The 12,699-nt window shown below is 38.2% G+C and overlaps 1 protein-coding gene across 1 annotated transcript; it reads left to right on the forward strand.

The window, feature by feature from the left end:
• Nucleotides 1-801: 801 nt before the first annotated feature.
• LOC113324456 lies at nucleotides 802-3,270 on the forward strand. The gene is made up of 4 exons (XM_026572779.1): nucleotides 802-894; nucleotides 980-1,324; nucleotides 1,451-2,246; nucleotides 2,612-3,270. Exons 1-4 carry the CDS (start codon nucleotides 802-804, stop codon nucleotides 3,268-3,270), a joined length of 1,893 nt encoding a protein of 630 aa, XP_026428564.1.
• Nucleotides 3,271-12,699: the final 9,429 nt, after the last annotated feature.

Consider the following 12,699-nt stretch of genomic DNA (forward strand, 5'->3'; position numbering starts at 1 on the left):
CCTAAAAAAGGACCAAACGATATTTTTCTCTATTTGGAAGGATTACCAAATCTTCAGATTGTCGGTGTACGGACGATAACAGTAACGTCGGGCTTTGACGACGTTAAACCAAGCGTTAAATGGGAGGAAACCCATCGGTTTTGTATCTCTATCCCTTTTGTTTTTATTTTTCTCAGTTTTCATATCATATCTTGCATTCCCATCTTAGATTTTACAAGTCATATATCTATAATGAAAGTATTGACGAATTCTTGTCAGAAAAATTCTAACTGCGCACTTGTTACGAAAATAGCTCTCGAGACTTCATAGGAGTCCGATTTGAGTGGTTGACCCCAAATTTTAAATAGGACAGACTCATCTTTCTTTTCCAAGAGTTTGTTAAGTTGAAGCGATAGGCCTGGACATTTGAGTTTCGGAATTTTTCCAGAACTTTTTCAGATTGCATGTCATTCAGTCCGGTGGCTATAAAAGTCAGATCGTTTACCGAAACACTGTTACCTTTTGACACCTTATTGAAAACACGTAGGCGAACAACTTTCGTTTAGGATGTTTTTCCTAGTTCCCTACCCATTTGTACAGTTTTTGAGTTTTTCAGAGCTTTTACGTCAGAAATCAGAATTTTCGGTTTTGAACATTGATGACAATGTTCAGTTTAAGTGTGGGGGAGTAGTTAAGCATGTTTGGCTTGGATAAAATAAATGAAAAAAAAAATCATACTCTTTGATTTCTTGCATACTTGAGACTTCATCTTTTGGAGTTAATTTTGAGCTATTTAGGATGACACTCTAAACCTTTTTAAGCATGTTTCAATCATCAAGTGGGATGAAAAAGGCCGAGTCACGCTCTGATCGTGCGATTAACACAGCGAAATTTTTCTTTCTTCCTCTGCGTTTTGTGAGCTCATATTCATTAATTTCAGGTGAAAATCAATCAAAATAATGTCTTACTTCTAATTCTTTTCACAAGTACTTGCTATTAGTTCAGGTGGTTAAAGGATTCTGGTCCTAAAACTACCTATATTGAAGATATGATGTATGATTTGTTAGGTTTTAACAAAGAAACTAATTCTAATAGTATTCCATTGATTGATTTTACTGATGATTTGTTTGAAGAGAGTTTGAATCCTTGGAGATTCTCACTTATTGGAAGGTTGAATTTACAACAAATCAAATTTATTAATGCTCTAGTTATTCTTCGAAAACAATGGAAGTTGGTGGGTAATTGCAAACTTATACCACTAGGAAGGGGTTTCTTTACGATTAAGCTGGATAATGAAACATGTCATCAATACATAAAGGAAGGAACATGGGAGGTGCTTAATCAGGTACTTCAGATAAGAAAATGGGTATCTAATTTTAGACCTGAAAGTCAAAAAACTTCAAAGGATATGGTATGGGTTAGGTTACCTGGATTAGGTCTTGAATTTTGAAGTGAAAATATCTTGTTTAAGATATGTAAAGAAATAGGCACTCTAATCAAACTAGATGAATCCACTGTTAAATGTGAAGTTGGGTATTATGCTAATGTTCTAGTTGAGGTTAATTTTGCTAAAACTATCCCTAATAAAATTTGGATTGGTACTAAATATGGAGGTTTCTTTCAGAGCATCTCCATTCCATTTTGTCCCAAATTTTGCTCAACCTGTAAGATTGTTGGACATCTTATCACTGAATGCAGAATTGAAAAGTACAAAAATCAGTCAGCAAATGAAGTTCAGTCCAATAGCAAAAACAAGTCTGCATCAACTCCAGTTCAGCAACAAAATCCTAAAAGTACTCCTATACCTTTTGATATTTGTGACAGGTCTGAGGTAGAGCAAGAAGTTAATATTCTGGAAAAAGAGCAGGGTAGTACATCTAATACTGTTGGAAATCAATTTATTGGAGAAGATTCTATTGTATCCAAGATTGTTTCACCTGGTAATAGTCAATCATCCAATAATTTAGTTTTGGTTAACATGGAAGGAGGGAGATTTAGTGCTCTTGATCAATTTGAACAAAAAGAAGATGATGTTATTAGTGTTGATGAAGAAATATTGGCTGAAATGGATCCTCAGAAAATGCTTCAAATTGCTGAGGCTACTGATCTGGAGAACAGTGTAGTGAAATTTGTGCATGCCAACTCAGGGAAAGTAACTAATCAGTCAGTACCATTCACCACTTGGACTTCAGTGGTGAACTCTTCTGGTAGTAAACCATCTGAAACTGAGGTTAGTAAATCTTCTACTATTATCAAGAATAATTCAGGTACTAAAACATTACCTCCAGCAACAGTTAAATATAATTTTAGGAAGAATATTGGTAAGGGGGGTCCAAAAAAACCCCAAACCAAACAATGAAAGTAATCTTTTGGAACTTAAGGGGTCTTAGAAGAGCTAGGGCCCAGTAGAAGTTACATAGTTTAGTAAATTAATTTCCGCCAACTCTTTTGTGGGTAGCACATCCAAAAATTAAATGCTCTGCTTCCTTTTGAAGTAAGTTAAATCTCCCTGGAATGCAATCTATGGTAATTCACAAAACTTCAGAATTTCATAAGAGTAATATATGGTTGTTTTGGAGTTGTTCCATTCCCACTCCTTCAGTTATTTCTATAACAAGTCAAATGATTACAGTTGAAGTTGGTAATGTATTGGTGTCAGGGGTTCATGCACATGTTAAAATGGTACAAAGGAGATTTATCTGGTCAGAAATACAACTAATAAGTGATCTTAAAAGACCTTGGTTAGTTATAGGTGACTTTAATGCAATCCTTACAATGGATGAAAAAGTTGGTGGAAATTCTCTTTCAAGAAGATCCATGCTAGATTTCAGTGATTGTGTAAATGCTTGTGAATTACTTCAAGTACCTAAAGTTGGATTGGATTTTAACTGGTCAAATTACCAACATGGGCTAAAAAGACTACTATGTAACCTAGATAGAGCAATGTTCAACATGGAGTGGCTAAGGTTATATAGTGACTGGGGGTACAAAGTGGGAGTTAGAGTAGTCTCAGATCATTCACCTTTAATGGGTGGATGTGTTAATATACAAAAACCTTCTAATGTACCTCTCAGATTTCAAAAAATATGGTTAGAACATGAAGGTTTTATGAAAGTGGTTGAAGACTGTTGGTCTGAACCAGTTAATGGAGATCCTTCTTTTATTTTCATGTACAAGCTTAAGAAATTGAGGGGTATTCTGAAAGAATGGAACTGGAAAGTTTTTGGCAACGTTCAGCATAAGATTAGGGAGGCTGAGGAGGTAGTAAAACAAAAAAATGAGGAAGTCTGATAATAATACTCATGATGAACAAGCACTGGCAGAGTTGGTTTCAGCACAGAATGACTTAAATTCTAAAGAAGTACAGCATTGTACTATGTTGAAGCAAAAATCAAGAATAAAATGGATCACAGAAGGTTCTTATAATACCAATTTCTTTCATACAAGTGTTAAAATGAGGTAGACAAAGAATATGATAACTGAACTAGAAGATGAAGATGGTAACATAGTAACTGATCAAGGAAAAATTACAGACTTGTTGGTTAATTTTTTCCAAAAAAAGTTTAAATTCCAAGACTGATGATTCCTTGCTTGAAGTCATTCCTAAATTAATAACATAAGAAGACCAAAATATGTTAGATGTCATTCCTGAGTTAGAGGAAATCAAACAAGCAGTTTTTAATATAAATGCAGATGTGCACCTGGACCAGATAGCTTCTCAGGAGTCTTTTACAAAGCTTGCTGGAATATTTTAAAAGATGATTTGTTGAATGCTGTTCAATATTGTTGGAGAAGGAAATACATTCCATGGGGTATAAACTCTAATTTCTTAGTGCTTCTTCCAAAGATTAATGGTGCGAAAAAGCCAGGTCAGTTCAGACCAATTGGATTGAGCAACTTCATTTTTAAGATATTTACTAAAATTCTATCTACAAGGATGAATAGATTAATGAACAAATTAGTGTCAGTCCAGCAAGCTGCTTATATCAAAGGCAGAAGCATACATGAACATGTCATGATGGCTTCTGAATTAGTGAATGAAATGAAGCACACAAGAAGATGAGGGAATGTAGGCTTGAAGCTTTATATATCACAGGAATATGATTCAGTTAGCTGGACTTTCTTATTTAAAGTACTTCAAAAATATGGTTTCTCTACATCTTGGTGTGAGTGGTTAAGAATCTTATTTTCTTAAGCTAAGATATCTGTTATGATAAATGGTGTCCCTGAAGGTTTATTCTCCATGGAGAGAGGTTTGAAGCAAGGAGATACTCTTTTTCCCTTATTATTTGTGCTAATGGAAGAAGTATTAAGCAGAAATCTGAGTAAGCTTGTTGAAATGAAACAACTTCAGCCTATGGTCATTAGAAAAGGTGTGTATCCTACTCATATTTTTTGCTGATGATGTTTTTATGTTCACCAATGGATCCAAGAGAAGTTTAGAATCCTTACTCAATTTGTTGAAGAATTATCAAGATTGCCCTGGTCAAATTATCAATAAACAGAAGAGTAAGTGTTTTGTTGATGGTTGTACTCCTTCAAGGAAATCTCAGATAGCTAACTTAATGCAAATGGAGCTGACATCTTTCCCAGATACGTACTTGGGAGTGATATTGAAGCCTGGAAGAGTAAAAAGTGCAACTTTTTGGCCAATGGTGGAAATGATGCAAAGATATTTAGCAGCATGGAAAGGAAAGTTTCTCTCTTTCCATGACAGATTGGTATTAATAAAATCAGTTCTATGTAGTTTCCAATCTAAAACATGGATGTATACAAATGGCCAAGCTCAATTATCAAGATTTGTGAACAAATTATAAGGAACTTCTTATGGAGTGGTGACAGTGAAGTAAGGAAATATGATACCTTGGGATGGACTAAAGCATGTACACCTTTTAGTGAAGGTGGCTTGGGGATTAGCAGACTGGAGGTAATCAACAAGGATCTCTTAATGAAAATGATGTGGAAACTTATAACTTCAGATGATGATTGGTCAAGGTTTTTTGCTGCTAAATATGAAGATAAAAATGGACAGTGGAGTACTCAATGGAAGTTGTCTTCAGTTTGGACAGGTTTAAAATGGGCTTGGAATGAATTGAAGTTTCACTTGAGGTGGAATATAGGTACTGGAGAACATATTTCATTGTGGTATGATACATGGTTGGGGAATGTTCCTCTGATTGATTATGTTGTTGATAAAAATTCTATCTCTCATACTTTGCATATGACAGTAAGTGATCTGTTGATAACTGGTGAATGGTTCATTCCAGATAACTTAAAACATCTCATTCCATCCTCCTTACCATTTGTAAGTGGTGTTCAAGATAAGCTTATCTGGAGTGGTAATCTCAAAGGTTCTTTCTCTACATCTTCATCTGTTGAGTTAATAAGAACTAAGGAACCAAAATTACAATGGCCTGGTCAAATATGGAAGCCTTTCTTACATCCATATATAGCCAGTAATATTTGGAAAGTACAGCAGGGAGTGTATATTGATGATGCAAAGCTAATCAACAAAGGGTATTCTTTGGATTCTAGGTGTGGTATATGTTAGCAAGATCAAGACAACATGGAGCATGTATTGTGGATTTGTAAATTCAGCAGGAACATCTGGAAATAGTTAGTAATTTTATTTCAGTTCAATTTACCAACTTCTTTCTCTGATATCCTCAATTTTGCAAAACAAAAAAGTTCAATTGTCAAAGAAGTGTGGTTAACAGCTGCATGTTCAACTATGAGGGAACTGTGGTTTTAGAAGAACAGTCAATTCCATGAGAATATTATCCCTAATGAGGAAGGTTTTAAAAGGAGAATTTTAAACTTGGTGCATTATGGAGGATACAGAATCAAAGGTACAAGATGGGGCCAAGACTATGATTCTTATGTGCTTGAATTCTTTAAACTAGGTCAGAGGGATATGAAATTTAAAATAATCAAAGAGTGTCTCTGGCTCTGCCCAAAAGAAGGTTTCATGTTATTTTGCTGTCAAGGCATAACAGTTGGTAATCCTGGTTTGGCAGGTTTTGGAGTTATTGCTAGATGTCCAAACAGTCAAGTCTTTGGTACTATATCTGGTGTAATTGGTGTGGCTACTGCCTACATGGATGATGCTTTAGCTATTGTGTGGGCCATTGAATGGGAAAGCAAGTTGAGTGTACTAAAATTGTTATAAGATCAGCTGCAAAATCATTGATTATGGATTTCAGGAAAGGTGTTGTACCTTGGTGCCTAATGCCTAGATGGTTTAAAGCTCAAGCAGAGCTAACTGGGATATAATATGAGCACTGCCATAAGGAAATTAACTTCTCTACTACTGAATTGGTTAAACAGGGAGCAAAGTTATCTCAAGGAGCAGTTATTATACATGAAGGGAAACCTGCAAATCTAGCTCAAGTTGAATTACCTCATAGGAAGTACTACAGATTTAGCTAGGTTTTGCAATGCTTATTATTTTTGTTTTTTTTCTTTAGTTGTTGAACTTTTGTAACCATTTTCAATTTATAATTAATAAAATTTGTGATTTAGAAAAAAAAGTTCTTACAGCTATAGATTAAGTTCCATTTATTTCAAATCCTTAAATATATATGTTCATAATTGAATGTGAAACTAAGCTATGGTAGTCGTGTGAAATATTTATCCTCACAATTAATCATTACTGAATCACTTTCTTTTTATTTTTGCAGTTATATGTTTCTCTAAAGTGATTTGGTGGGATCCTGGTACTGCCATGGATGTTGTAGCAAGGTAATCATTGGTTGAGCATATAAAGCCCCATAAGACAATTTTCTTACACTCTTAAAGAGTAAAGAGTGAGCCGGAAAAAAAGAAAGAAATATATATATATATAAGGCTCCTCTTCTTTTATCGACATTAATAAATGATAGGTTCGGAATTTCGGACTAATCATAGTCGATGAAAACAAAAACCATATCATCATTACATAGCAAGTCAAAAAGACTATTGATGAGGTTCTTGACACTTTGATAGCAGTATGTGTGAAACGTTGTCCCTATCTCCGTCGCCTAAGCAAGCGTGGAACGCAGGATCCAAGGAAACTAGCACATACTTGATGAAAAGGAACATGCGCTTAGAGTATCTAATCATGTGGTCGAGTTAAATGGGTGCTTCTCTCAACTATTGTGCTATAAATAAAGATCCTTTGACGATATTCATACAAGTATTGTGGGTAACATCTTTCACTTAAGTGAACATTTGTATACTTCGCTTTTCTATTTCCGTTCTATTATCTATCCATGTGATTTCAGTATGCGAGTGTTGTGACAAACGTTGCAACAAGTACGATGACTATCTTAGTAGAGTTTTGCGATCAGGTTGAATGTCACACCAAGTAATTGCTTGTGTGTGATGATTGGAATGTGTGTGGGATGTTTGTAGCTAGAGAACTTATGCAAGCTAATTATTTGGATTTTTGCTTTATGTCTATCCTTCGCGGGTCTTCCAAGGCGAGAAATTGGAGTAGGTTTTGTGGGTATAACTCTTGTAAACCCTCACGAACTATAACTCGTCCACTAGGGACACCTAGGGGTTTAAAGGCCTGTTATTCATGCTAAGAGTAACCGTATCCTCACGACATGGAGTTGTTGTATTTAGATTAGTTTTATTTAGTTTTCTCGAGGACTAGCAAAAGATAAGTGTGGGGGAATTTGATAAGTGCATAACTCATATGATTTTAGTATCCATTCCATACTTGTTTTAGCTATTATTCTTGCATGTATTCGTATTATTACTCTTGTTTTCTATTATTTTCCTCTATTAGGTGAATCATCCACAAAGGAGATATAAATTTCTGAAAAGAGCTAGGAAGAGAAGTATTCCAAGTATCCAAGTGCCGAAGTCCAAGAGAGGTTGAAGAAGTGCAACGAAAAGGACGCTCAAAATCAAGACTCGGTCCAAAGACGGATCTTAAATCATTCAAATTAAGGATTTCTCATCACCATATTGAAGAGAATTGAAATATAAAAATAATTCAAAAATAATGAGGTCATTCCGAGTTCGGATGAAGAAGTTGTGGCCAAAACTGTTTTTATCAAATACCGAAGACAGTGAAGTCCGCGAACTAGGTTCGCATACCGGGTTCGCAGACTTAATTCCGAAAATATATGCTGGAATTTGAAGTTCGCGGACTGGGTTCGCGCACTTAGAAAATGGGAAACGTGTATTCACAACTTGGAAGACTTAAGGGCACGTTTGGTTTCGTTATGTCGTGTTTTCGGGTCGGGTTCTTGAACCGAACTAAATACTTGGAGACCAAGCAATGTAAACCTATAAAAAGGTATTAGGTTATGTAAAATAAATTCAATCATCGATCTCATACCACAAGTTCTACATCAAAAACCTAGGGTTTACCCCTTTATGGGGAAACCACCATTATTCATCTTCTTTGTAATATGAGTAGCTAAATATTTTGTTGATTAAGGATGAATTCGATGTTCTAAGCGTGAATCTTTATTAATAATATAAATCTTTTGAGAGTTTTTATCATCATCATTTGTCTTTACTATATCTAGGGTTTATGAGTGATTCTTAGATTGATTTGGGATGGATACTAGATTGATCTATTGATTGTTCTATTGCTAGTAGAAGTTATGAGATAAGTAATCGTCGATTAACTCTCTACACAAGTAGAAATAGCGATACTTTAAAGAGGGATTTTATGGATCAATCGTGTGTGAAGACAACACCATCAAGTAAACCTTGATCTAAGAGTTTAACTACTGGGATCAACCTAAATTCACAAAGCTTAAGGCGTTCGATTGGATTACACCTTGAGTGATCTACTACTTGGTGGTTCGTTGGATAGAATCTGGTAGTCGAGAACTTCTGTATACAGTGATTAAAGGAGTTTTGGGGATAACACTGATCTAGTTGTTATTCTACAGTTGGTGATGAATGGTTCGTATGAACAATAGATAAGTATTCTAATCATGTTAACGCTTGGTAACGGCGAAGGATTCCTTAATCATCTCTTTTCTTGTTTATTGTCTTTATTTATCTCATAACCAAAACCCCCCTTGTTATTTACTTTATCTTGTTGATACAAATAACCTATCAATTACACAGCTCTCTGTGGGAACGATCTCTTACTACCGCTATATTACCAGTTAATTAGTGGGAAATATATTTATTAATTTGTTGAGCCTACGACAGCCCATAAAGGATAACGAAGAGGTAGGAAGTGAGAGAGTTATGTCGTTAATCGTGTACGGCTTCATGTTGAGAAATTCTTGTGGCTCGTAAAACTTCGACAGTGATGATGTTGAAATCGGGAATAACTTGGTTGAGGGCAGTGAAGGCATCCCATTCTGGTAGTCCCCGTGTGTAATTATCCTGAGCCTATTTTCTCGTGGAAGATGTGCTTCTGCTGCATTCACTGGTAAGGTGGTGATTGCATTTAAGCTTCTAAACATGAAGGAGGCTTCAGTCCCCGGGTGTAGCCTACTTTAATTGCATCGTCTTGAATCCACGCCTATGGGATTTGATACAATCTTATCATACTCTTCTGGATGTGGTGCTGGGATGCTTGGAATATCACATGGACGAAACATTCTGGATAACGAAGAGGTAGGAAGTTGGAGAGTTATGTCTTTAATCGTGGCTCCCTCTGTCTCTTCAAGAAAAATGTTTCAGCCGCGTCTCTGGAGTTATCTCATGAATGCTTGATTGTTGTCGGGGATGGACCGTGATGAGCTGCCCCCAGTCACACTTCTCTTTGGTTACTGAAGTTGTTTTCTCTGAGGAGGCTTGGGATACGCTGCGGCCTCGTAAAGTGTTGCAGGCACCTTCTAGACAGAGAGGTGATGATATTCTTATGCCACACCTTTGAATGGTGGATGAACTTGTCGTGGCTATGACTTTTTGGTAGACCGTGTCTTATGAGCTTTGACAGTGAAGGAATCTCGTGTAAAGCCTCAGTCCCCAAGTGTGGTTTACAAGTTTCTAACTTGTATGGTCGGTGAGTTGACCACGATAAAGACATCATCTTGAATACGCACTGGTGACTCTATTACTTCTTCCACGTGAAACTTTGTAGTGGTTGTTTCTATGGTAAAGCTCTGGATGGTATCGACAAACGAGCAGCAACAGTTTTTGGCAGCAGATGTGATAAGAAGATACTACATCGTCGTAGGAACCAAAATAGGTTGGCTGGAATTGCATGGGCGTCCATGGAAGTAAAGGGATCGGCTGGATGCGTAAGCGAGTAAACTCTCTACGACCACGAGGTTTGAAGAGATGGATCAAAAGTGACCACAACCGCGATCTTTGGCTGGCTGTGACTACGATCATTGACAGGTAGGAGGCGTTGAAATGGATTCGGCTCTTGGAGAGGACGTTGAATCTTATGGAGAAAAACTATGAAGCTTCGGCTTCGGATCCTGGAGCAGCTTATGGAGAGAATGATGAAGCGGAGCGGCTTCTGGAGAGAACGTTGAAGCGAAGCCGCTGCAGGAGAACGTTGAAGCGGAGCGACTTCTGGAGAGAACGTTGAAACGGATCCTGGAGGGAAACGTCGAAGCGGCTCCTGGAGAAAACTCCAGTGAGGGCGCTACTAACCTTTGACTTCGAAAAATGACTTGATACAATATGGCATATGGGAAGACGTCATAAATAGTGTTGGTCGGCAAGTCGTGTTTTTCTCCTCATGGGAAAGAATACGCTTCTTTTGTTTGATTTTCCCTTGCAACTCTCAGAGCCTTGACAGTTACAATGTTGAAGTCGGAGACTGCGTCAATCAGCATGCTGTCAAATTAGACATCCTTCAAGTGAACAGTGATTAGGAGCCCCAGTTCCATCTATCAATTGTGCTTTCCAGGAGAGGTTGGGGTTTGGGAACGGCTTCCCTGGCTGGAAACAGCTGCTTTCCTTATCCAGTGTGGTTGAGGGCTGCAAATATTTCCTGACGCTGCGCTTTGGAGAAATACAGAATGTCACATAAATGTTTCATCATAGACTACACGATTTTGTGGGAGAAGTCCCCAGAAATCATGCAGCTCCTAACGGGAAGAGGGTCTCCGTGAACTCAGGAGGGTTGCTGATTTTCTTTGCCTCGATTTTGGAGAAGTCGTTCCAGATCTTCACGTGTGATGAAATTAGATTGTTGATTCCTTTCTACTGGGCGTTCAAGAGCAACGCGAGCCTCTTCATCTATAAACGCGCGTCCTGCTGAAGTGCCTGTGCCGGATGTTAAAAGTATTCCTTGTCAGATCCATCTGGGGTTGATGTGACTCTTGTGGTATCCGCTCCATTAGTGTCTTGAGGAAAATATGTATCTCTTTCTAAGCTGTAGCCATGTCTGTCTGAGCCTTACGAGAACCTTTTGTCTTTCTATCAAATCAACAGTGGTAAGAGGAGATCGGCTTCTTCTGGCTCCTCCAGTCTCTCATCCTGATGGTGGAGTAGCAGCGGCTCTGGTGACGGTTGGAACTGTCACACTTGAAGAGACGTTGGGAGTGGCGGCAACGGCTCTGGATCTGGTGATCGGCGGTGTAAAACCTGAAGGAACATTTTCCGCGCCGCTGGTGTTGGCAGGTGGCGTATTAATGCCACTGGAAGGAACGTTAGTACCGGGGATGATTTCAGTGCTAGTGTTCTCAGGGTTTGTTGTTGAACCAGACCTGAGTTATTCCATCTTGAGATCGAGGTTGAAAAATAAAATTGGAAATTGATATTGCAACCGAGAGATTAATATCCCACTGTGGTCGCCAATTGTTTGTGGGTGAAAACGATTTCTGCTGTTTTTGGTAAATTCATGTGTGTGGATGAGAAACGAGTCTAGACCCTAAACAATGTACTGCACGGGAGTACTTTTGATTCGAGAGATCAATCTATACAATCCTGGCCTAAACCAAGAAATGGTCGTTCCAGGCTTGCTTCGGTCACAAAGTGAAGTAGAAGGGTTGGTCTTAGGGAGGAAAGTGAAGAGAATGTTGAGACCAGAATCGTTGATTCAGAAGATGTTTATGACTTGTATCTGAAAGTAGAACTGTCTAGCAGAATGGAAAGCTACCAGGTGATTTCTAGATACTGTGTTATTGCCGACCAAAACTTGTTCTTTAGTGGAAATAGGTGAAGCTTATTTATACAAGTCATATTAAAACGTAACCTGGTCTAGTAGGAAGTGGAAACGATTGAGTGATGACCGTCAGACATTATGCTTCCATGATGAAGGAAGTGAATTTGTTGACATCGTTACTTTTAACCACCACTAATTGTCCTGCTTCATGACACTTTCTTGTAACGGGTGCATTGCACGCTGCACGCTGTAAACCGCCAGACCAATACCCTGATGAGCATCCCCATTTTGTGACATGTTTGATGTCTTGAGTGTTTTCGTGGAAAACATGTAGCACTTTGCTACGCGTGGCGGCATGGCCAAGGCTAGGATTTGGCGTCGTGGTCAAAGTCAGGGCTTGGTGGCGTGGCCAAGGCTAGGATTTGGCATTGTGGCCAAAGTTAGGGCTTGGCGGCGTGGCCAAGGCTAGGATTTGGCGTCGCGCCAAAGTTAGGGCTTGGCGGCGTGGCCAAGAATAGGATTTGGCATCGTGGACAAAGTTAGGGATTGGCGGCGTGTCCAAGGCTAGGATTTGGCGTCGTGGCCAAAGTTAGGGCTTGGCAGCGTGGCCAAGGCTAAATTGGCTCGTGGCATGTTGTGGTCTATGACCAAAATTAGGGTTTCGGCTAATGCTACTGAAGCAAAAGTCTTGT

The sequence above is a fragment of the Papaver somniferum genome, chromosome 11, assembly GCF_003573695.1.
Source record: "Papaver somniferum cultivar HN1 chromosome 11, ASM357369v1, whole genome shotgun sequence".
Taxonomy (NCBI): domain Eukaryota; kingdom Viridiplantae; phylum Streptophyta; class Magnoliopsida; order Ranunculales; family Papaveraceae; genus Papaver; species Papaver somniferum.